Source organism: Torulaspora delbrueckii, chromosome 1 (genome assembly GCF_000243375.1).
Source record: "Torulaspora delbrueckii CBS 1146 chromosome 1, complete genome".
NCBI lineage: Eukaryota > Fungi > Ascomycota > Saccharomycetes > Saccharomycetales > Saccharomycetaceae > Torulaspora > Torulaspora delbrueckii.
The window spans coordinates 681,084-703,415 of record NC_016501.1 but is presented as its reverse complement, the minus strand read 5'-3'; the positions used below and the strand labels follow the sequence as shown (position 1 = coordinate 703,415).

The following is a 22,332-nucleotide window of genomic DNA, read 5'->3' as shown; positions in this document are numbered from 1 at the left end:
GGCAAGAAAGACGTTGAAGGGGTTTAAAGCAGAGTAAATCCGAATGCAACCACTATAACCATAATAATCACCTCCAAATCACCATTTCAAGCCATGGGTAATTCGCCCTCGGTTCAAGAACATCAGCAACAACCGCACGGTGTGCTGGATGCAAATCACCCTTTCAGAAGGGCGCAATTGGGGAATGAAATGAATTCGGGAAGACAACAGAGTATCACGTCACAGCTTTTCCCAAGTAGGAACACTAGACATGTCGGTCCACATTCGATGAATGCCAAGAGAAATCGCCATCCTCATCCGCAACCTCCTTCGTTGTTCAAGTCGGATTATTCACTTCGCAGCACTGCAGAAGAGACTCCGGCAAACACAGGTTCCACTGAAAATATAAGAGATAATATGGCTGGATTATCGTTAAAGAGTTCTAATGAAAATGCTCAGGTGCCTTCGTTCCTAACACCGGGTCATTCTACTCCAACAGTACAACCTACGAGACAGGCTGCAGTTCCGGCAGCTGATCTAAAGAATAAATTGCAGAATGGTTTAAATCAACAGAAGGAAATCTCATCTCATAGGTTTCAACGTCCCAGTGTGGTAGCTTTGAAAAAGACTTTGCTTGATGACGGTGAACTACATTCTACTAGTTCAAGGTCCACGTCAGGCGATGTCGTAAGCTCCGCGTCCCTAGATATATACTCTGCATTGAACCTTGATTCACCAACTCAAAGTGGTTCCAAGGCAAAAGACACAGACGCCGATCCAGATACCTCGGATTTCGACGATATTAGTGATGATGGGTATTTGCAAAGTGAAGATGTCGTGTTGAATCAATCACTCTTACAGAATGTTTTGAGGAGAGATATGAAGAGGAAAAGACCTGCAAAGAAATCCAAGGTTCCCAATACAAGTCATGTATCAAATTTGAAAGCTAGTAGTAACTCGGTATCCTACGAGAGCTTAGAGAATGGTAACGTGCCGGATGCGAAAAAACTAAAATCTTTAAGTTATGACGGTTCTCTACCCAGTTTCCAACCTACCGCTCAGAATAATGATCGTTTGAACGGATTGGCTCACGACAATGGATTCAATAGAATCGATTCCTTTGAAAAAGGGTCTGTCGAACATAGAGAGGTCGAGACTTCTCCAACAATGAGGAATTCATCGTCGGCATCACCAAGTTCAAGCTCCATAATCTCAAATACAGAACCAGAGAAAGTTCATGTGATTTTAAAATGGAGGGACCAAATTGAAGACCCTTCCAAATGTAAAATTACTATCATCAGTACTGATATTGCGTCAGCACTAAATTTTGATCCATCTGACAAATCATTCCATGGCACCTTTTCCATGAAATACGACGAGAAGGAAAACAACTTTTATGTTCCAAATCTTTCATTGCCACCTGGTATTTACAAATTTCAATTCGTTATCAATGGTGAAATCAGACACTCAAACCTATTGCCATCAGCAACAGACTCCGTCGGTAACATCGTTAATTGGTTCGAAGTCATCCCTGGTTATGAAAGTGTCGAGCCTTTTAGAAATGAAATCGACTACCATGAAAATATGGGAATCGACCCCCCACAATCTGACTCAAGCACTAGTACTGGTAAACATCATGACGAATCTCCGGGCAAAGTGCCTTTGGTGCAGCCCGTGCCGGGAAGACCACCTTTAGCGGCACGTCATACTTCTTCATATTCCAACAAACAAGAGAGGTCTGGAACCCCTTACTCGGATTATACTGGTGTAAGCAGATGTAATTCAGCGGTCAGAAAATCGCCATTAATACATCAAACACTTAGTAGCATAGATCTGGTCACAGCATTGCAACCCAAGAAATACGAATACTCGAATGAGATACCCGAGCTGTTTAAAGCAGGTAACGTATTAGGCCAGAGTGATGAAAATCAATTCCCAACTCCACCACCACCTCCAATGAACCCGCCATCATATGATCAGCCTAGTTTCTTAGAGAATGTTGTGGATTGTAATCAGGATAATTTGTTTGTTAGCCTTCAACAGGGCGGACTTCTCGATGCAGAAACTGCAGAACAGTTGTTTTTGGAGAAATACACTGTGCCAGATTTACCAGTGTATCTGAACTCGACGTACTTAAACAAGATCTTCAACGAGTTTCAAAAGCACAACTCTTTGGGAAGCAACTCCAGCGGTTTGAATCATATCATTCCACATGTTAACTTAAACCATCTACTGACAAGCAGTATCAGAGATGAAATGATCAGTGTTGGCTGTACTACTAGATACGAGGGTAAATTTATCACTCAAGTAGTATACGCTCCTTGTTACTACGCCAGTGGTCCAAAGGCGGAGGGCAAGAAGTGAAGTATAGTCAGTGTTATGTATGTTTGATTAGCATCTATGTATTTAATGATGAATGAGCGATAAGATTAAACCAAATATCAAGAAGACGATGGTTATTGAAAATATTGTTATCTTGTATTACATAATTATACAACCCTTTTCATGCTGTCTATGGTTCTTCTTACGTCTAAATGTTGTAATTTTATCCTTCCAATGCTTGGATTCGCCATCAAGGTTACTGAATGATATAAGAATCACAGGCAGCGGGGTACTTTTGGATCTCTCCACAGGGTTTAGTGATGCCATGGTGCTGACTTTGGATAACCCGTTCCGCGAATGTACTCGTTCGGGATGCAAGAATTGAAGATTCTGGTTATCTGAATCAAACTGCACTCCAGAAACTCCGGCCTGACTCGTCGAACCTCGATGACTGCCTTGACGCTTCGTTTCGTTCTTATGAACGAATGCCCAATCGCCGATACTGTTGACGGTACGAATAGACCTGTGCGCTGTGCTAGTGTTGGACTGCAACCTAGTAGGAGCGTACATCATGGGGCCTGACTGCTCCGATAACGAGGTATCATCATCATCCATATTAGCATAAAATTGCTGAGGATCCCTTGACATAGAAGCATAAGAATCTGCCCTTGGTATGCTGGACGAAGCGTCTGCTGTGTCTTCTTTTTGTGTCATGCCATTGCTCCATTGCAACAATTCTTGCTGTTCATCCGAAACAACGATCATACTGTAAAAGATGATCTTTGGGAAAGATCGATTCATGTCCAACAGTTCCTGTAATGTTAGCATTTGTAAATTGTTCATCGAGAATTGAGAATCGTAGAGTAGCCAATCATCATCTACATCAGCAACTGTGGGTTGATTGTTGGATTGCCTGATGGCCGTGTATATCTCCTTTGTCTCAGGATCTTGCAATAATGAAGATTGCATGACCAACCTGTAATGACCACGAGCATCGCTTATTGAAATGGAAGGTAAGATGGAGACCACAGAATAATCTGATGAGTCACTATTGTTTTCATAGTCATTATTGTCACCAAGAGATGTTTGGGACCCAAGGCTCTTCATAGACCTGCTAACACTGGATAGTTCCGATATATTCTCCTCCTGGGAGTCATCGGAACTGCCCTGGGTATCATCTTTGTAATGTGTAGTGGTTAAAGCCAGTGGCTGACCTGAATAGCTATCTTTAGCAGTGATACTATCACTCCCATCCCGCATGCTTTCGTCCTCATAGCTATTTATCGACACGTTCTCCGAGATGGCAGGACTGTAAATATCCGATGCGTTGGTATCTTTATCATTAGTATGCAAGTTGGTGATGGTTTGATTGGTGTCAGCACTGTACTCCTGTTGTCTTATCCTTTGTGCTTGCGATTTTTTTTCTTCCATTTGTTTTCGCAGTAATGAATGAGAAAAATCCAAGACAATCGATTCATTCTCATCATCCTGATCATTTATGCTATTGATGGGTATTTGATTGAATTGACCAGCAGTACTCTCGGACTGAATAGACCTTACTTCAATATTCTGCAGCCCACCAGTATCGCTGCCCAGGTCAGAAGGTCCACTATTCGCTGAGAACGAACTCAATGATCCAGCTCGACTTCTCTCCGTAACGGTGCCACATGGTTTCTTATTAAATTCGACACTTGAATCGTTATTCGGTATACTCCCTGATTGCCTATCCGATAATCTATTACTCTGCTGATTTGACAATTGCTGCTGCCACCTAGTGCTCGCGAACTGAAGAAAAGTTGGGTCATCAAAATTGTTCAGTTTGTCAATTAGAATGTAATGATTCTCATGGTTATAAACTGGCGACTGGGTCAGTTTAGTAATTTCAATATGCTCCAAGTGCTCCAAATGAAAATAGTCCCTTAGAAAATTTTCGAGTAAGGATAGATCCCTATGCACTTTATCTGGGATAGACACAAATAAAATCTTCGTGTTCTGTCCATAATGACTCCTGTTCGAATCAAAATGACTATTCAAAAATCTTCTAAGCAAAGTGACTTTCAGCTTGTTTCTACTAAACTCTTCGAAATCACCACTTCGTATATGCGACAAATACCAAGACCACAACCCATTATCATCGTTATCAAAGTAGTCATCAACTTTGATTGATTTCTGCATCGCGCGAAGCTTTCTATCCTATTTCCACTACGGTAACCAAAGGAATCTTCTCTTTCACCTCTATTTTAACAAAAATTCACACACGATAAGGAGATAGACAAACACCTAACACGGGGTCAAACTATCGTGACAAAGAGGTCTTACTCTTTAAAAAAACCAAAGGTCGGTCGAGAAAGAGGAATTAATGGCTGCCTCAATTCGCATTCAATTCATCACATTAAAAGCCGTTTTCAGCGACGGCTTCTCGGAACGCAGGGCTGCCCGATAGGGCGCAATTTCCTCATAAATAAACCTGCATTAAACTCCCAAATTTCCCCAATTCTAATGCCTTAAGCGAGTGATTTTGAACCACATCTGCTGTCATTTCAGCATTACTCTTTTCTTTAACATTTGCAGATGAGCTGGAAAACTGAAAAATTTAGCCGGCAAAAGTCAGAAATCGCGCAAGAGAAATGTAGAAAAAAAAGTGAAATATCATCGAGATGCGCATCAAAGACCGCTAGAAGAAGAGGATAATCGTAGGTTTGATAGTGGCGATCTTGCATTGTTCAATGGCTGTGCCAGCTATGTGGGGGTGTCTGCGGCATTTCCCAAATTTTGGCTGTATGAAGAGCCCTGTAAATAACGTTGTTCGATCATTTCGGCCCAGGATTCGACAAACTCCAAACCGATCTCATCGCTTGTAGAAAACCAGTCCACGACGTCATTTGGCAAAGGGATCGCTGTATCCAGGGGTTGGATAGGTGACGGATCGTTATCTTGTCCGAAGGTTGTCCCTGGGGTGGGAGAATCGGTGGTGTAGTCTTCTGATTCTCTCATCTCTGAGCATAGGGACATGAGGATCGTGGAGTAACGCATGCACAAGTGCAGTTCGTCAGGGGAGGCTTCTTTGAGAATTAGCGCGGCGGTGTGAATCGTTTTTAAGATGTCTTCAGCTGGGATCACTGTTAATTTGAGGATGGTGTTTGCCAGTGGGTTATTCACCACGGCGTTGCCCATTAGCGTTAAGTAGCATTTCACTATGAATGCTACCGATTTCACTATTCTTGTTACCCATCTTACGGGCATGCATTTGAGCAAATTTAGTCTGTGCAGTCTTGTGGCAGATGTTAATAACATTTTGGCAGCATTGTAGGCTAGTTCAACGTATTTGGCACTACGTGTTATCTCGTGTAATTTCAATTGACCCTCTTTGACGTCCACTTGTAAGGCTGAAGAGTAGATGTATAGTTGACAGTAGTAGTATTCGCAGATCAAGCTTTCACGATCAATCTTTCTAACGACGTAGTGTACTTCTCGCTTGTTTCGACAAAGGTCTACTGTGCAAGGTTTACCTTCCGCAGGTTCTAACAAGTCATGGTAACTCTTGTACCAGCTTTCGATTAGTGGAGAAATAAGGTGTAGCAGAGAGAGATTGCGGGTGGGGTCATTGAACAGTGATTGTTGCTTGTCCTTGGTGCAGTAAATTGCCTCAAATCCTACGGTGATTATTCTTAACAACTCGATCTTGGCTCTTTGAATCTTCGAGAATCTCAATGGGAACGGTAGGAGATTCGAAGAGTCTCTGTGCTTAGAATCGCCGTCCGCAGTGTAGTACAACACGTATTCGTCGTTAAGAAATTCCCTTTCGATGTCGGTCAAGGGACCCTCGTCGTGGTGTGCATAATCGTCTCGAATATCATGTAGAAACCTAGTCCATCTATCCTTGCTATCATCATTCTCGAGGATTTTCTCCAGATAAAATTGTTCATTACCGACTGAATTGTTGCGGGGAAATTTAATTGATCCCAAATTGATCTCATTCAGTGACTCAGTCAGTGTGGACCGCTGTCCAACGTTCATTGCGGTGTGTGTCTCTGATATATGTGTCGCAGTAAAGATCTTACTACTGGTTTCATTAAATCCCATATCCTGAGCCAATCTAACTGCATTTCCCGTAAGCATCCAGGCCATTCGGTCACTTCGCCTGATCGCAGCCATACCAGTGAGTCTCTCAGAGTCTCTCGATATCGAAAAATCGTTGCTTCTATCTTTTGAGTCGCCGCTGTTCGCATAATCTGACCATTTCCAGTGGATGGCTCTGGGATTCCATTCAGTGAATAGTAAAAACGCTAGAACAGTGCCTATCGATCTCGTACTTGCCTCTGCCCAAATGGTTTGTGAGATAAGTTTTTGGCAATAAATCCAAAGTTGTTCATGAACTTCTATATTACGGTTATTTTGCATGTTGTCTTTCAAACCAATATCGCAGAAAGAGTGGTACCGAGCAGATACTGTTACTATTGAGCATAGTAACAGTGGATATCGTGCTAATTCTTCTGGATCTTGTAATTGTAGTGGTATGTGGGGAAAGAAAGGGTACATTGTCAGGAAAAAAACATCCACTAGTTTTATAACTTCTTCTTCAGTCAACTGATCTGAACCTCCAATGAATTCAAGGTTTGATAGCTTAATGCATGGTTTGGGCCTTACACTACTTAATTTTTTGATCAACGGTACGGCTTTTCTACTCGATCCTTCATCTGCTTCCAGTGGAGCCATAATGCCTGCTCTAGAAGCTTCAAAGGAAGTTGGAGTAAGATCCTTCCATGAAGAGTCATCTCTTGAAACTTGCGATGGATCAATCTGCTTGATTTCATGCAATTGATTATCTTCTTTAGCGACTGAACCAGCAGCTTTAGCTAAAAACTCTAACGCATTTTGCATGGAACTTATCTCAAACCTCCATTTACCATCAATCTTATTTCGTGAGTGGCGCTCGATTCTGTCAGATGGACCGCCTACATCAACTTCATGTGTTATAACGACGTGCTTTTCAACCTCATCTTGCAGTTCCAAGCCATTAGTCCTGTGCTGTCTCTTAAAAACACTTTTCTTCCTGCTCTGTAGGAACTCACATGTCTTGCCTTCTCTTTTGCATCGTTTGCAAGGTGGTTCATGAGGTTTGTCAAGTGGTCCCATATCACATTTGATCTTACGCAATCGGCAGTTAAGGCAGGCTTTATAACTTCTCCGCCATTTGGTATCTTTATTTGAACGTACTTCGGATATTTGATCCATGGTTATGACCAATATACTCTAGATATAACCTTTTTGATATGTGATGACCCTGAGACTCTACTTGCAGTGTAGCGTAATAGGCCGCGCCCTAAGATGTTTATATCAGCCTTCTTAATTGGAAGCTTGGGATTGCATCGGATGGTGAGAGCAGTGTGAAGACTAGTCTCTTGTAGTAATCTTCTTACTGAAGCAGTTAGATGGCGCTTCTATTTTCACTTATGAAATGCTTACGTTATGAACTTAACTCAACGTTAGAAGCGAAATCAAATGCGTAATTAATAAAGATACAAAATGTAATTAAAGTACCGTTGAAACGGGTTTTATGGGCATGCTTTTCTAATAAGTTGCCAGCAGCTTGCAGAAGTAACAATGGGTGCCGTGTCTTTGAATATAAAATCGTTTTCATATCCTTCTGGTTCCTTGAGCCTTTGCCTTCATGACTCTTGACATATGCAACATACCATTTTCGGTTCTTTGTTGCTGGGTCATAAGCTTTGAACGTCTCTTGTACATCTCTTCATCCAGTTCGTCCAAGTCATCAACGTGGACGTCGACCGCATCATCATCAATTTCTTCGATTCTTACTCCCAATGGGCTATCAAGTAAGCTATCGTCATCGCCGCTCACATAAAGATACTCATCAATGCAATTCTCAGCAGGTAGCGACTGCACAATATTGTTGCTATCATCACTGCCGTAAAATCCAAAGACCGATCTACCTGGAAAGTTTTCAGATTCATCGGGGCTGGAAATGTGCCAATTTTGTTCAGTTGAACTTAGAAAATCAGGATTTCCTTCTTGTCCCATGCCCGCATCAGATATTTCCCCTTGACTGTCCTGATCGAGATATCTAGGGCTCGATATCTCATTTGAGTTCACAGTTCTTGTCATCTTGTATAAATTGTTGTTGTTGTAAAGTTCGATGGTTGCTGAATTGCTGGATGTAATCTCATGCTCTTCTTCATTTGGGCTAGGATCAGAAACAACAAAATTACCTTCTTCATCAATTTGCAAACTTCCGATGTCACAAGAGCTCTGCTCATTTGTGACAATAGACCTTTCTTGATCTGCAGAGTAGAGATAATCATTTATGTCCTCAATGTCCGCAGAATCTCCTTTGGTTGTTTCATTCTCCTCACTAGTCGATTGCAAAGGACCAGCGTAGTAGAAGCTCCCGTCCTCCGCAACAAAATATTGAAGACCCTGAGATACGCTGTAAACAGTGTTTTCTCCCGTGATCATAAGATCTTCTGGTAGAGAGTACCTGGATTGAGAGGCGCTAGCGACATCCTTTTCCTGAGGAACATCATCGCTTTTGTCATTTGCGGGCTCAGTTTCAGCAGAATGAACACTGGTTATATCAGCAAAATTATAATGCTGTTTTTCTTCCTGCGCTGCATCTCTTTGGTAGGCTCTTTTGGCAATAACTCTACCGCCATAAAGATGCTTGTAGAGAAACATAAATACAAGAATCCAAAGTAGTGTTCCAAAAACAAGGCAGGTCAGGTAAATAACCAGCCTCTTCTTAACGGCAGAACTCAACCCAGAATTTGTTGCCGTTCCTAAACTACCGCTATTGTCATCGCTGCTCTGTGATTTATATGGACTGGATGGGGAGTGACTTTGAGTGGATGGGTTCCCACCATTGAGAGAGCCAGTAGAACCATCAATCAAACCGGTGAGAGGTATAGAAGGGTCAATCAGAGCAGCAAGCGCGTCGAGTGTTGGATCAGGATTATTAAACAGTTGCGAAGTATCATCAGAGACCATGGATTGTAGTTCGGAGACATATGCGGAAGGAAAATATAGCACCGCTATCGATGTGAGATAGTTCCTATCTTTGATTATCATTGGCATAATCTGGATGACATCCACTGCAGATGCATTAAAGGGAAACTCGGAGTCACTTCTTTTCGATATCCCTGTTACAGTTTCTTGATGAAACTGAGCCGGCATCAACGTGGTAGTATTGTTGAATTCGAATGAAGAAACCAAAAGAGTACCTCTTCTCTTGTATGAAAAGTCTTTAGTGCCATTTTCTTCGAATGGGAATGAGAGGACAAAAGGAAGAAAGTGGAAAATTTGGGCAGCGGTCGTCGAACTGCTGACGAGGAACTCATAATTCAAATTCTTCTTGAAACCAACTGTGATCTTGCTGGCGTTTTCAGGGACAGGAACCGCCGTCGGAGGCGCAATTAGTTGAGGCAGAGTGGCAGTAACCGCTGGGTCGAAGGACGAAGTGCCTGATCTGGTGGGGTCACTTTGAACCTGAATGGAACTTGGAAGCCAAAATGTTGTTCTCCCTCCGACAGAGGATGAGCGTGCGCCAGTGTTCGCAGCAGTCGTCTGTCCTGTAGTCAGTAAAGAGCCAGTCGACTGAGCTGGTCTTGTTGTTAAAGTCATCCTTAAGGAGCCATCTGATTCCGTTCCAGAGATGAGGTCGACAGATGATCTCGTAGTTGCACTTAAACTAAGCGATTCTGATCCTGTGTCATTCGGCTGCGTGTCATCAGTGGATGTACCCGAACTGGTAGAACTAGGTTCCAGGGTCTCCGTCTGGCTGATACTGTGAGTGTCCTGGGGGTTATTTGAGACCGTAGGCTGTTCGGATACCATGCTATCAGATAACGAGCTTGTGAGGAACGTCGACGTGGCGGTATCGAATGGTGAAGATGTGGTCCCAATATTGGTCTGAAAGTCACTTGAGCCCGAAGCCTGTTGGGACGCGATGCTGTTCGACAAAGAGTCGGAGTCATATGTCGCTGTGGCGGTTTTTGATGATGAATCGATCGTCTCGAGATTACTTGAGCTTGTGGGTTCTTCGGTTGCTATGCTGTCATATGAGGATTCAGTGAGGGATGTTGCTGAAGCGATATCTGATGTAAATGATTGCGCCCCAGTAGATTCGGGTTGCCCATTCAGCACTGAACCGGTTTCCATAGCAGAGGATGTACCATCTTGAGAGACCTGAAACTGGGAAGCTGTTGTCAGCGAAGATTGTGAAGGTGATTCGTAAGAACTTTGCCCAATGTCAATGTTAGACGTGTCGACCGATGTAATGGATGTAGCAATTTCTCCACCAACATTTCCTGAAGTGCTAGTGGATGAGATTGAAGATTGGGAGGTAATATACGATAAATCGAAAGTTGGCGAATCCTGAGAGGTAATACTTGATATAGTACTTGTAGCTAAAGTGACTTCAAAGATAGATCCCGTAGTTTGACTGCTTGAGGTATCCGTGTAATGTGGTGCAGAGCCAGAATATTCTTGAGAGGATTGTCCAAATGACGAAAGGGAAGAGATTGGATTTGTAATTGTGTTGGCTGAATTCGTTTGTAGTACACTGCTGGAGTCCCTTGTTGCATCCGTGGTTATAGGTGTCAATATTGAACTGGACGAAGGCGTAGTAGTAGATAACGTGTAAACTGGTTCACTCGATGACGTTAGTGTAATAATTGGAACCTCCGGGGTAGAAGTAGTGGAGGAAGGACCTGAGTATTCGGTTGTGCTTTGCTCAAAATCGTCAGATGTTGATTGGCTATTACTCAAGGGCGGTGTCGCCATAGTCGAGGAACTCGGATCCCAATCTGGAGCGGAACTCTCTGAGGTATCACTTGTGAGCGAAGTGGATGTTCCTTCACCGTATGAGTTTGAAGGCATGGTTGAAGCTGTATCTGGCTCATTAAAGGTAGAGCTAGATGTGTGACTTACTTCTAAAGAGCTTTCCGAGCTTGAAAAAAAAAAAGTAAGAGGTCTGAAGCCTGATACATCAATTACGACCGTAGTTGTAGGCGTAGAAGTAGATTGGTCGAACCCTGGTTCGCTGCTGCTTTTCGAGAAGGTTTGCTCGCCTTCCCCGGCACTGTCTATTGGAGAGGAAGTAATCGAGGTATCAATACTAGAGGAGCTGGACTGTTCACCAGTAGAGGAAGAGGTGGGTTGCTCTTCGGAGGAAGTAGACTTGAACTCCCCACTACTCTCGGAGCTGATTTCAGGCTCGCTACTCGAAATCGTTGTGTCAGTGGGGACCGTGAATGTTGGAGTAGGACTCGATGAATCCCAAGTCAGTTGATGTCCTGTAGAGGTCGTAGCTTGGTCAGCACTAGTCGGTGAGGTGGGAGTGACAGAGATAGCGCTACTAGAGGATGTAGAGCCCACTAGGGTATCGCTGTTAGACGCAGTGGACTGCGTTGCATCAGAGGTGGTACTGGGATTGACAAATAGTTCGTTTGCGAAAGGATTGTCCCAGCTGAAGCCAGAAGCTGTTGTCGAATCACTCGAAGCCGTTGATGCTGGTGTAGAAGTCAATGAGGTTAACTCATCTGTGATGCTGGAAGTGGGCCTCGTACTTTGTGAAGAGGAGGTTAGTGGGGTATCGTTGATAGTTAATGTGGACTTGCTCTCAGTAGGGATAATGGTTACAACATTTTGTGTGTTCAGTGCGGGCGAAGTTTCTGAGTTTGTGGTGATCTTTGAGGAAGTGCCTTCGTTACGGTCAGTATCGTCGGCTATGTTGTTTTGGCTAGACTGAGTATTGCTGATAGAAGAGGCCAGTGGTGGTGTATCGGTACTCAACGATGAAGATTGCCCCGTTATTAGGGCTGGTTTTGAATCGCTGAAGGTGGTAGATGTCGTATCCGAAAGTGCTGTAAATGAACTAGCAGGTGAACTGGTAGGTGCTCCGGAAGAAGATGAGATCGTGTTGATGTCTTGCGACTTGGAGGTCTGAAGCGCAAGTTGATCAGAAGTCGAGGAAGTCGACGAACTAGCTTTGACTGAGGAATCGCTGGTTAATCCCGCTGAGATACCAGAATTCTTGTCGCTCGAAATTCCACTTCGAGTGGAACTGGATTGGATAGTCGTCGGAGTGTTGCTTAATTTCGTTTCGGTGTCACTTGAGATTGTGTAAACAGTTTGAGATGATGTCTTTTTATCATAAGTATTACTGGACCCTCCTGAGTTGGTTGAACCGACCGCCCTATCGCTGGCAGATGATAAACTAGTTCCTATTGAAGATGTAGAGCTTGGTATGCTAAGAGAAGTAGTCTCAGTTTTTTGCTGTGATGATGATATGACCTCAGGTTTGACAGAGCTTGATTTGGAAGCTTCGGACCAGAGCTGTGACGTAGTCGGGATATCAGATTGTGTCGATGTTGTCGGCGAGCTCTCGCTTTCACTGCCGACCTTTTGGTCGTTCGCATCCCCAGGTGCTGATGAGCTTTTATCTGCAGAGTTTGCTATTACACTAGTAGTCCCACTCCTCGAATCAATCTTATTGCTGCTGCTCCTATCCGAGGTGCCAGTTTGTAAATTTGATGTATGACTGGGCGATTGAATAGTATAAGCGTCGCCTGAGAAGCTATTAGTTGTTTCTCTGTTCTGCTCTGTACTGCCAGTCTTCTCTTCTAATGCATTGGAAGACGGGAGTGCTCGTACTGATGATGTGATGGCGAATATGATTAACACCAGTCGTACCAGCTGATGGTATTTCATATTCACCTATTCTATAGCCTTGTATAGGTTATGCTATGCGCTTTTTAGCTCACCGTCGAGGATTATACTGGTACTGAAAGGGTTTGGGGATCTTCAAATGAGCAGCCTATTTTATCGATCTGCATCTTTTTATCGATGCTTATTATTTTTCGCATAGCGGACCTGACAAGACAAAAATAGAGTGCAGTCCATTATCAGTATTAAAAAAACTTGAAAGAATAGTAAGCTTTTCATAATAGATCTGACTGATTTTGCAATTATATATAACTGGGAATAGTTGTTCTGGCGCTATAAAGATTTCTTGCAATTATAAAAGACCAGAATGCCATTCTTGTATTGAAGTGTAAAATTGGATGTCTTAAATACAAGAAAAGATAATAAGCTATAAAATATTAGGTTTAATACATGAAGAAACCATTCTTGCAATATTAAACGGTCGTTTAAATGATTAACAGATTTGTTAGGATTCGTTGAGCTTCTATCGATGAAAGATCTAGCTAGTGCCTATGAAAAATATATTAAATCCAATAGATGGAATTGATGCATCGGAGTACTGTTCATATGTTCACGGTATGATTTGGAGCTGATTCGATGCAACATCCTTGGTACTTGTGTTCATAAGATTGATGATAAGAAACTGTTTTATGTCTTGTTGGCTGAAAGGAAATTTATTTTTACAAATACTACATTTCAACGAATAACATATAGTTCATTCTAACTCACTTAGCAACAAAGAAATTGAAAGAATGACAGTGACTCCTCTCAGGTTACTGACGGCAAGATAACTTTTTTACAGGTTGTTTGCATTTTTTGAAGTATTTGAGATGCATGACGGAGTTAACTGCTAATACTTATAAATGATCAAAAATAACCGACAAGCTGAAATACAGAAAATTAATCTATGCATGAAATCTCCATGAATATCTGATGAAGTAACAAAAATTAACGACAACTGCAGGACTCGAACCTGCGCGGGCAGAGCCCAAAAGATTTCTAATCTTTCGCCTTAACCACTCGGCCAAGTTGCCATGTATATTAGATGTTAAAGAAAAACAAAGTTTCAGTATGATCATAAAGAAGTAATCATGTTTGCAATCTGTATTCATCACTAAAAGTTATTATCAAGTAGTAGTATATCGGGATAGCGAAAGTTCAGATTGTGTGACTGGTAAAGCAATTACCTGGCTCTGCCTTGTTTCGAACAACAACCACTGATCAGATTATTTTAATGTTTGGTAAGCGAGAAAACCATTTTGGGTCAAGAATATCTATCGAGCAGTTCAAAAATAATGGCTGAGAAATCAAAATTACAAAAAATCTAATATATCATTATGCTTATCAATAGGCGCGTTTGAATAATTCATTTCGCAAGTTCCTAGCCTTTAGCAAAATAGTGGTAAATGTCAGTCGCCGATCCCCTATCATTCTTCTTCTTTTTCGGTCTCCTCTTACCTGGCAATTCCGGTGTACTACCTCTTCTTTTCTGAGAGTTCAAGAGTCGTCTTTCGCCTAGTGAAAGGTTGTTTGAACCTTCACTTGTTCCATTTATCTTCTCGGATAAACTCATGGCGATGTGGAAATCTGCGTGTTCTTGGAAATCTTTCTCATTATTGAAGGTTATATTACAAGAGCGGCATGAATAGTCATTCCGAACTTCACTTGAGCCACTTTTCGGCAAGTCAATTATTGGCGGCAATTCAATTTTAGATTTATGTGCACTAGCTTGACCACCAAACATTTCAACCACGGATTTCTTGGAAGACAGAACCTCTAAATTGGATAGAGACATATTTATGTTCTGCAGAGGATAGAATGCGTACTCTTTGCCTCTGGCAAATCTGGCGTCGATCTCTGCTGTTAATTTAGCACCAGCTTTAAGGAGGTCTTGGCTACTCAGTTTTCCGTTCTGTTGAAATTGGCATGACTTACTATGTGCTTCTCCTGATTTTGCACGCACCAAGACGTGAACTGTTCTCGGTATTATAATCTTGTTATATTCCTGCTGAAGTTCATGAACTCGCCCTGCAAGTTCCCCAGCAAATACTTCGAGCCACGAAAAGCAGTCTCCTAAGCTATTACAAGCTTGACCTGTCATATTCTTGTTTGACATCAAAGATTTGACCATTGTTTGAGGGACCACTGGAAGTCGATGTTGACCTCGAACTGCGTCATATAGTTTGTCAGCGACTTCGTTTGTCCTGGATAGGTCAATAATGCCGTTTGCTTGACCTTTGCTAGCAAACTCTCGAGCTGAACGATTGAGATAAATCCTCAGGTCATCCCTCTGTGGCCATCTCTCTCTAACAGCTCTGATGGTACCATCTTCAGGCAAATGTAAAACTTGAATAAGCTCTTTGCCCAAGATTCCGCCAAGCGACCAAAAACTAGTAATCTCAAATTTTCCAATGTCCAGAAATGCGTTAATACAACTATTCTTGATTATCGTTTGCGCATCAGGTTTCTTGAAATTGGAAGCTAGTTTACAGACGATCTTAGTACGCGCCAACCCGCATGATGTCGTGTAACCCAGATTTTGCCTAATTTCATCTCTAAGTTCTTGCGCTATCTGCGATCCTAGTGCAAACAGCACATCATCCCAGTCTTCAATCAATGGTTCATCATTGGGATTGAGCAAATTACCAACAAACTTCAACTCCTTCAGTTCTTCAGGCACTGGAGGTAAAAATGCATCACTATCGTAAGTCCCGTCCTTGAACATCTGCTGCATCAATTGTATAGTGTTGTGATTTTCCTTACCAGGCAAAATTTGTTCACTGCCCATAAGCTTTTGTAAGCATAGCCTTGCAATATCTAAAAAGACCTCATCTACACTAGCTTTTTCGGCCAAATCACAGTACTCTGTAAATATCTTGAAGATCTTACGGCTCTCTCTTCGATAAGGGTCTAAAGAGATTTTATAGATCGAGGACGGCAGCTGTTTCTCCTTATCTTCATTCCAAGGCCCCCACCCATCATGATATTGCCAAAAATCTTCACCTTTCCTGAAGACTGCCGTGTGAATTGGAATCAAATCTTGTGTCTTCTTAAGAGCTTGCTGGATGGTGTTCATTCTGGTGATGCCGTACTTTCTAGCGGCGTACGATACTGCTACAATAGAGTTCCACTGCACGCATACTACAGGGTCATCCTTAGTGTAACCACATCTAACTGCCTCCACCTGTGCGTAAAAACAGTTGACATCAATGTGACATAAAACAGAGAGTGGTGACTCGTATGATTCATTCTTAGACTTCAACTTAACTAGGTCCTTCCATTTATACTTGGACATGAGAAACCCTCTGGTACTGACAGGAGTGATTGTAGTCTTGTAAAGGTATTATAAAGCGACACAATACTCATCTACTTCCTCATCTTAACGGCCTCTCGGTAAAGCGAAATTATGTAATTTCGAAGAGCGAAGCCGTTCTATAAGAATAGCTGAGTTGAAATCACAACTAGAATCAACTGATTCAAGCCTGTTTTCAAGCAAGAAATAAGACTTGATTATGTAAGATAAGATGAGTTTTGAGTCAAGAAATTTACATTAAGTTGTATGACAGTGAAAATGGACCAATATAGACATGGGAAAAGTCTATCTCGGTGAGTAATTGTCAATTGATCTTGTTTGTTGATAAAATAGGGACAAAGTACAGGTTTATGGTTTTAATTCTCAAAGAGAAATTGCATTCCAAACTAGGTCCCAGAGTGTTGTCAAACGTCTTTTTTTTTAAGCTTCCAAATGGACCAAGAGTAAAATAGCTTCAACCAGATAAAACATTAATAGTGTTAGCGTACATTAATCATTGAAGGTTTGCAGACGAAAAAATACAAGTTTTTTCAATAAAAAACCCTAGACTAAAAAATACAGAAAGTGAGTAATGATGTTTGGATATTATACCTAATGAAATGGGAAACAACCTTAGTTTTCTGGAATTTCAATTTCACCAGCGTTAATGGCGTCGATGATGTCATGTGGGTTCTTGAAGTCGACACGGCAACCAACGGATTGAGCAGTACCCAAGATTTCCTTGGTAACAGATGCCAAGTTCTTACCGAAAGATTTCTCTCTCATTTGCTTAGCAATCTCGATAATTTCATCCAAGGCGATGTTACCACTGTGCTTGACGTTCTTCTCCTTCTTTCTGTCTCTTGGTGGTTCCTTCAAAGCGGTGATGACCAAAGAGGAAGCAGCTGGAACGACAGAAGCAGCAGCTTGTCTGTTTTGGATCTTCAATTGAACGGTAACTTTGATACCTTTGAAGTCCTTGGTGGCCTTGGCGATATCTTCACCAACCTTCTTTGGGGACAAACCCAAAGGACCAATCTTTGGAGCTAGAGCAGCGGAAGCACCGACTTCACCACCGACAGCTCTCAAGTACAAGTACTTAACTTCATTTGGATCAAACTTTGGAGGCATTTTATCTTTAGTTTACCTTGTGTTTGGGCACTGTGACTTATTTCAAAGGCTCAACAAATAAAATGTAAGTATAATCAAGTTAAAACACTTCATCTTGAATAATTTTTCAACAGTATCATCACAGATGCACTGGGCAACAGATTCTCTGCCTGTGATTGCACGGCCTGCATCCTGTGAAAGGAGTTTCCCACCAGGCGCTCAGCCTAGCTCCTGACCGAGCTCTGCCTGGGGCCAATAGGAGGCAGTTGGGATCTCTGCCTAGCGAGCGCGCCGCCGCGTATCGCGTCCTGCCTAGAAGGACAATTTTCCAGACTGTGCCCGCCTAGCGGCAGAACAAGCGGACCCACGCAAATGGGATACATCGCAAGCCAACAATCTTGACCACTAAGGAAAGCGTTCTGAAGGGAAGATCGATGGACAGTATTGACACAAGATCAAGACAAAGACAAGTTTGGTCAATATCTCTACTCTTCGTAAAACCCATGCAAGATCATTAATTTTCCAAGGTGTATAGGTTGAAAGAACAGTCACACAAAACGCAAGCTCTCATCAGCGGCTATCATTCTTCTAATAATCTATCAACATTTCATTACTATTTACATTGTCTGTTGAACAAATGCAGTATTCTGTACATACGCTTTCCCTTGCTTATCTTACTTCTTGCGATCCACCTTTTCTATTAATTCAAGTAGCGGGAAAAATGGAGAACCGCCTTTAGGAACGTTCAGTCTCACCTCATGTCTATGTTTCCACTCAGCTGATTTTAAGGACTTCAAATGGGACGAGATGGTCGTGCTATTTGCAATGATAGCCTCGACTGATACTTGTAAATGATTGTAGTAGTCCAATGCTTCTTCCTTCACGAGTCTAGTACCAGTGACAATGAGACCGTTATTGTCACCAGCACTGATACATTTCTTGATGGTTTCAATCGCGTTAGAAGCACTTTGAAGCTCCTTGTCCATGCATTGTCGGGCATTTTCTAGTTTTACAGATGACATGGTCCCTTCAATTGAGAATTCTCTAAGCGTGGATTGCAAAGTCTCATATGTCAACACATCAGGAACACCAATGGAGGAGAACGGCTTGAATCTCAAATCATGTAACAGCCTATCGGAAGTGAACTTGCTCTTTGCTGGTGAATTAGTGTCAATTATGCCGAGATACCTTAGGATAGAGAATTGGAATACCTGCGCCAACGATAGAGACTTGATGATTGCTGTGTTCATGAAGAGGTAACTTAAGTAACGCTTATTAGTTCTCAATTGCTCCATCTCTGTATCCATTAAATGACGATGCTGGGCTTTCAGTTCATTTTTCTTTTCAATCGTTTTGACCTTCTTTATCTTCTTCGCCAAACCATGAATGGAATTTATCTTTGAATCAATGAATTGTTGAACATTCTCTAAGCAGGCCTCCAAGTTATATGACAGATAATATGCGTACCAGAACATCGAAAAGGACTCAAATGGCTTGTAAACGTCAAGATCAAACCCTTTCGTAACGTAATCTAACATTGCAGTTACTTTCATGGAGAATGCCCACGAAGAGTATGGCATAAATGGGATTCGTCCTTGCTGGCCCATAGTCTGATCAGCGATGCCCCGTTGCGCTAGCTCAAACTCAGTGGTTTCCATTTGGGCGTGTAACGCGTCCCAGAGCAACAATTGTCTATTGTAACCTTGTCTATAACGAGAAGTGTTTTGAGCTGTATTTTGGTACCACTCGAATAAAACGTTCATAGCTTCCTGTAAAATAGGCTCTAATTCTTGAGGTGACTGTTTACTGATGGTCGTGGACATTGCAGAAAACTCCCTTAAATGCATGTGAATACAATCCAGAGTTGAGTATTTTCCAAGGATCGTCTGATCATCCCGAATGAAGTATAAGGGGAATAAAGCTCTCGCTATAACATGTCTTTGCGTTAGTTTATTGAAATATTGTGCAAGTTGGGCGGCTTCCAACATCGTAGCTGCGTCATTGACCTTCAAGACTATCTTCAGATCCTGAGCCATAGTGCTGAAACCTTTGTAATTCCAGTTCGGTACTACTAAATGCTTAGGAGGGAACCGATTAGATAGCCGCTTTTGAATACTCATAGAAAAGCAGCCTGGTGGGGGCGTATATTCCTGCGAAACATCGTGCTCATCTAGATAACGGGACTCCTCGATCAATTCGTCCAACCTGGTCACATCAGCGCTGTATAACTCCAGATGATCCTCCATTTTCACCAGACATATAATGATTCTCAGCAGCCGCGAGAGAAAAGTGCCTTTATCACCTTGAGATGACTCAACAAACTCAATGCTTCGGTGCAACCGGTCCACAATCACTTGCTGTTCCTCAAAATAAGACAGGAAATCAAGTCCCATGCCATTAAAGTTTAGATCCTCTTCTTCGAAGATAACACCTGCTTTTAACAGCTTTTGCACAAACTTTGCAAAGTAACATATACCGTAGATCGCATCACAAAGCACTTGATCGTATAGTGGATCTCCACTGTGCAAATAGGTCAATCGACCTGCTTTTGATGATTCAATTAGAAGGTGCTCGACGTAACGACAACTCAGCACAGTTGTAGGCAATGTTTGATACTCGTTAAGCCAAGAGACCAAAAAACGAGTCAACAGGTCCACAATTGCTGTGACATGCTTCAACCTGAGCAATTCATCATCGCCATAGGCCAAATTACAGTCGAATTGTCGTTCTTCATCGGTCAATGAGATCAGCGAAGAATCCAACTTTTCGTTATTGACCTCTAATGAATGAGTACCTTCAAAGAGATTGAACCCTGGATCCTTAATAATAGTATGTGGAGACAGATCACGTCCCAAGTCGAAAAACATCTGAGTAATATCAACAAGTTCTTCCATTGGTTCACCATCTTCATCACGTAAAGTCTCAATCTCAGCTGTCATACTGCCATAGCTCGTGTCCGATATATCCAATTTCTCCAACTGATCCTCTAACGGCATATCATAAACTGCGTTGCCCGCTCTCTATAGCTCTGTATAATCTCTTTCAATATACCAAGCGGCTATGTCTAGCCTTATCTACCACTTTGTGCTTCTTACAAGAGCGGGATCTAATTATCAACGCTTTTCAACTGAAGACGTCCAATTTTTTAGAAGTTGGGGAACTCGAAGGTCTCTTTTGATGGTCTGCCCCACTTCAAATAGGATGACCGTCCAATTTCGGGACGCGCTTTCTATGCCGGGCGTCACGCAAGCTGCCTCGAGCATTTATTGAAGAAATGAACCTTCGATAATGGATTTGACACATATATATTAAATCAATTCAGCTTTTAAGGCCTGATTTTAGGTGGCTGCGGGTGGTAAAAGGATGAGTGTGATAACACTGCAATTACAAAGTGCTAATAATCTTAGGAATTGCAAGGCCCTGATTAGCCTATGCTCTGGATTCGCTAAACGTCAGTTAGTTACTTCGACAGCTCCTCCCAGCCATGCTAGTGTAACACCATTGGAACAGTATAACAGATTAGTCAATTTAAAAAAGTTGAGAAACGATCCTTATCAGCAAGGTATAATCAAGTCGTTGGGGTCACTGTACGACGCACTGGTTGGATATCAACCTCCCGCAATCAAAACTCCGAATGCAGTAGATCAAGTAGGTTGGAGGGCTTCCTTTCTAGGCAATCTGATGAAGTTTAAGTCCAAGGCAGATGATTTCAGTGGTATACCCAAAGGAATTTACCTTTATGGCGACGTTGGTTGTGGTAAGACCATGCTGATGGATTTATTTTATTCAACCGTGCCAGCTAGTTTATCAAAGAAGAGGATACACTTTCATCAATTTATGCAGTACGTTCATCGGAGGTCCCATGAAATTATTAAAGAACAAAATCTGGATGCTCTTGGTGCTGCCAAGGGTAAGGATATCGATCCGATCCCATTTCTAGCTGCAGAGATCGCTAGTAGCGCTCGACTGCTTTGCTTCGATGAATTTCAAGTGACTGATGTTGCCGATGCTATGTTATTGAGGCGATTGCTGACAAGCTTGTTATCAAAGGAATACGGCGTGGTTTTGTTTGCTACTTCTAATAGACACCCCGATGAGCTTTACGTGAACGGTGTTCAAAGAGAATCTTTTATTCCTTGTATCGAACTGATCAAAAAGAGAACAGAAGTTATTTTCCTAGACTCACCAACAGACTATCGTAAGATTCCTAGACCCTCGCTTTCCGTCTATTACTATCCTGAGAAGGGACAGAAATACAATTCTCCAAAATGCCAAGCGGAGCGAGAAAGTCATATAAACCAGTGGTATAATTATTTTGCCCAAAAGGAGAACACCTCCTCCACCGAGCACGAAGTTCTTTATGATTTTACGTTAACTACATGGGGCCGTAAATTTAGAGTTCCTAAATGCACACCTGCATGTGTAGCACAATTCACCTTTAGGGAGCTGTGTGAACAACCATTAGCTGCTGGTGACTACCTGTCGTTGGCTAGCAACTTCAAGGCCTTTATTGTCACTGATATCCCATATCTGACTGTCTATGTTAGAGATGAGGTGAGAAGATTCATTACGTTCCTGGACGCTGTCTATGATAGTGGTGGTAAACTGGCAACAACTGGCGCTGCAGATTTCACCTCTTTATTCGTTGAGCCTGAAGATATTCTGAACAGTTTCGAACTCAAAGCGGATATTAAAGATGACTCCGCTAGTGAACAGGACACTGAAGATGATGCTTTAGTTAAGAAGCATGGGTTCTCCAAAGAAATTGCCAAAAAGTCTCAAATGTTTGCATTGGACGAGGAAAGATTTGCGTTTGCAAGAGCATTGAGCAGACTGCATCAGATGAGTTCAGCAGACTGGATTGAGCGCTAAGAAAGAAACATTCTTATGACAATTTGATATCATGA

The 22,332-nt window shown here is 42.2% G+C and overlaps 8 protein-coding genes and 1 non-coding gene across 9 annotated transcripts; 2 read left to right on the top strand and 7 right to left on the bottom strand.

Moving 5' to 3' along the window:
* Window positions 1–93: 93 nt before the first annotated feature.
* Window positions 94–2,343, top strand: SIP1 (Sip1p; the record flags this gene model as incomplete). The annotated part of the gene is made up of 1 exon (XM_003678886.1): window positions 94–2,343. One exon carries the CDS (start codon window positions 94–96, stop codon window positions 2,341–2,343), a length of 2,250 nt encoding a protein of 749 aa, XP_003678934.1.
* Window positions 2,344–2,460: 117 nt separating this feature from the next.
* GIS4 (Gis4p) lies at window positions 2,461–4,476 on the bottom strand (the record flags this gene model as incomplete). Its single annotated transcript, XM_003678885.1, has 1 exon — window positions 2,461–4,476. The coding sequence occupies one exon, from the start codon at window positions 4,474–4,476 to the stop codon at window positions 2,461–2,463; it is 2,016 nt and encodes a 671-aa protein (XP_003678933.1).
* Window positions 4,477–5,040: 564 nt separating this feature from the next.
* Window positions 5,041–7,536, bottom strand: ARO80 (Aro80p; the record flags this gene model as incomplete). The annotated part of the gene is made up of 1 exon (XM_003678884.1): window positions 5,041–7,536. One exon carries the CDS (start codon window positions 7,534–7,536, stop codon window positions 5,041–5,043), a length of 2,496 nt encoding a protein of 831 aa, XP_003678932.1.
* Window positions 7,537–7,938: 402 nt separating this feature from the next.
* Window positions 7,939–13,029, bottom strand: HKR1 (Hkr1p; the record flags this gene model as incomplete). Its single annotated transcript, XM_003678883.1, has 1 exon — window positions 7,939–13,029. One exon carries the CDS (start codon window positions 13,027–13,029, stop codon window positions 7,939–7,941), a length of 5,091 nt encoding a protein of 1,696 aa, XP_003678931.1.
* A 946-nt stretch (window positions 13,030–13,975) lies between these two features.
* On the bottom strand, window positions 13,976–14,057 carry TDEL0Atrna8S. The gene has a single exon. It is a non-coding gene; the product is annotated as a tRNA-Ser (tRNA).
* Window positions 14,058–14,404: 347 nt separating this feature from the next.
* On the bottom strand, window positions 14,405–16,318 carry RAD30 (DNA-directed DNA polymerase eta; the record flags this gene model as incomplete). The annotated part of the gene is made up of 1 exon (XM_003678882.1): window positions 14,405–16,318. The coding sequence occupies one exon, from the start codon at window positions 16,316–16,318 to the stop codon at window positions 14,405–14,407; it is 1,914 nt and encodes a 637-aa protein (XP_003678930.1).
* A 630-nt stretch (window positions 16,319–16,948) lies between these two features.
* RPL12B (60S ribosomal protein uL11) lies at window positions 16,949–17,446 on the bottom strand (the record flags this gene model as incomplete). Its single annotated transcript, XM_003678881.1, has 1 exon — window positions 16,949–17,446. The coding sequence occupies one exon, from the start codon at window positions 17,444–17,446 to the stop codon at window positions 16,949–16,951; it is 498 nt and encodes a 165-aa protein (XP_003678929.1).
* A 653-nt stretch (window positions 17,447–18,099) lies between these two features.
* Window positions 18,100–20,421, bottom strand: MAK10 (Mak10p; the record flags this gene model as incomplete). The annotated part of the gene is made up of 1 exon (XM_003678880.1): window positions 18,100–20,421. The coding sequence occupies one exon, from the start codon at window positions 20,419–20,421 to the stop codon at window positions 18,100–18,102; it is 2,322 nt and encodes a 773-aa protein (XP_003678928.1).
* Window positions 20,422–20,788: 367 nt separating this feature from the next.
* AFG1 (Afg1p) lies at window positions 20,789–22,297 on the top strand (the record flags this gene model as incomplete). Its single annotated transcript, XM_003678879.1, has 1 exon — window positions 20,789–22,297. One exon carries the CDS (start codon window positions 20,789–20,791, stop codon window positions 22,295–22,297), a length of 1,509 nt encoding a protein of 502 aa, XP_003678927.1.
* Window positions 22,298–22,332: the final 35 nt, after the last annotated feature.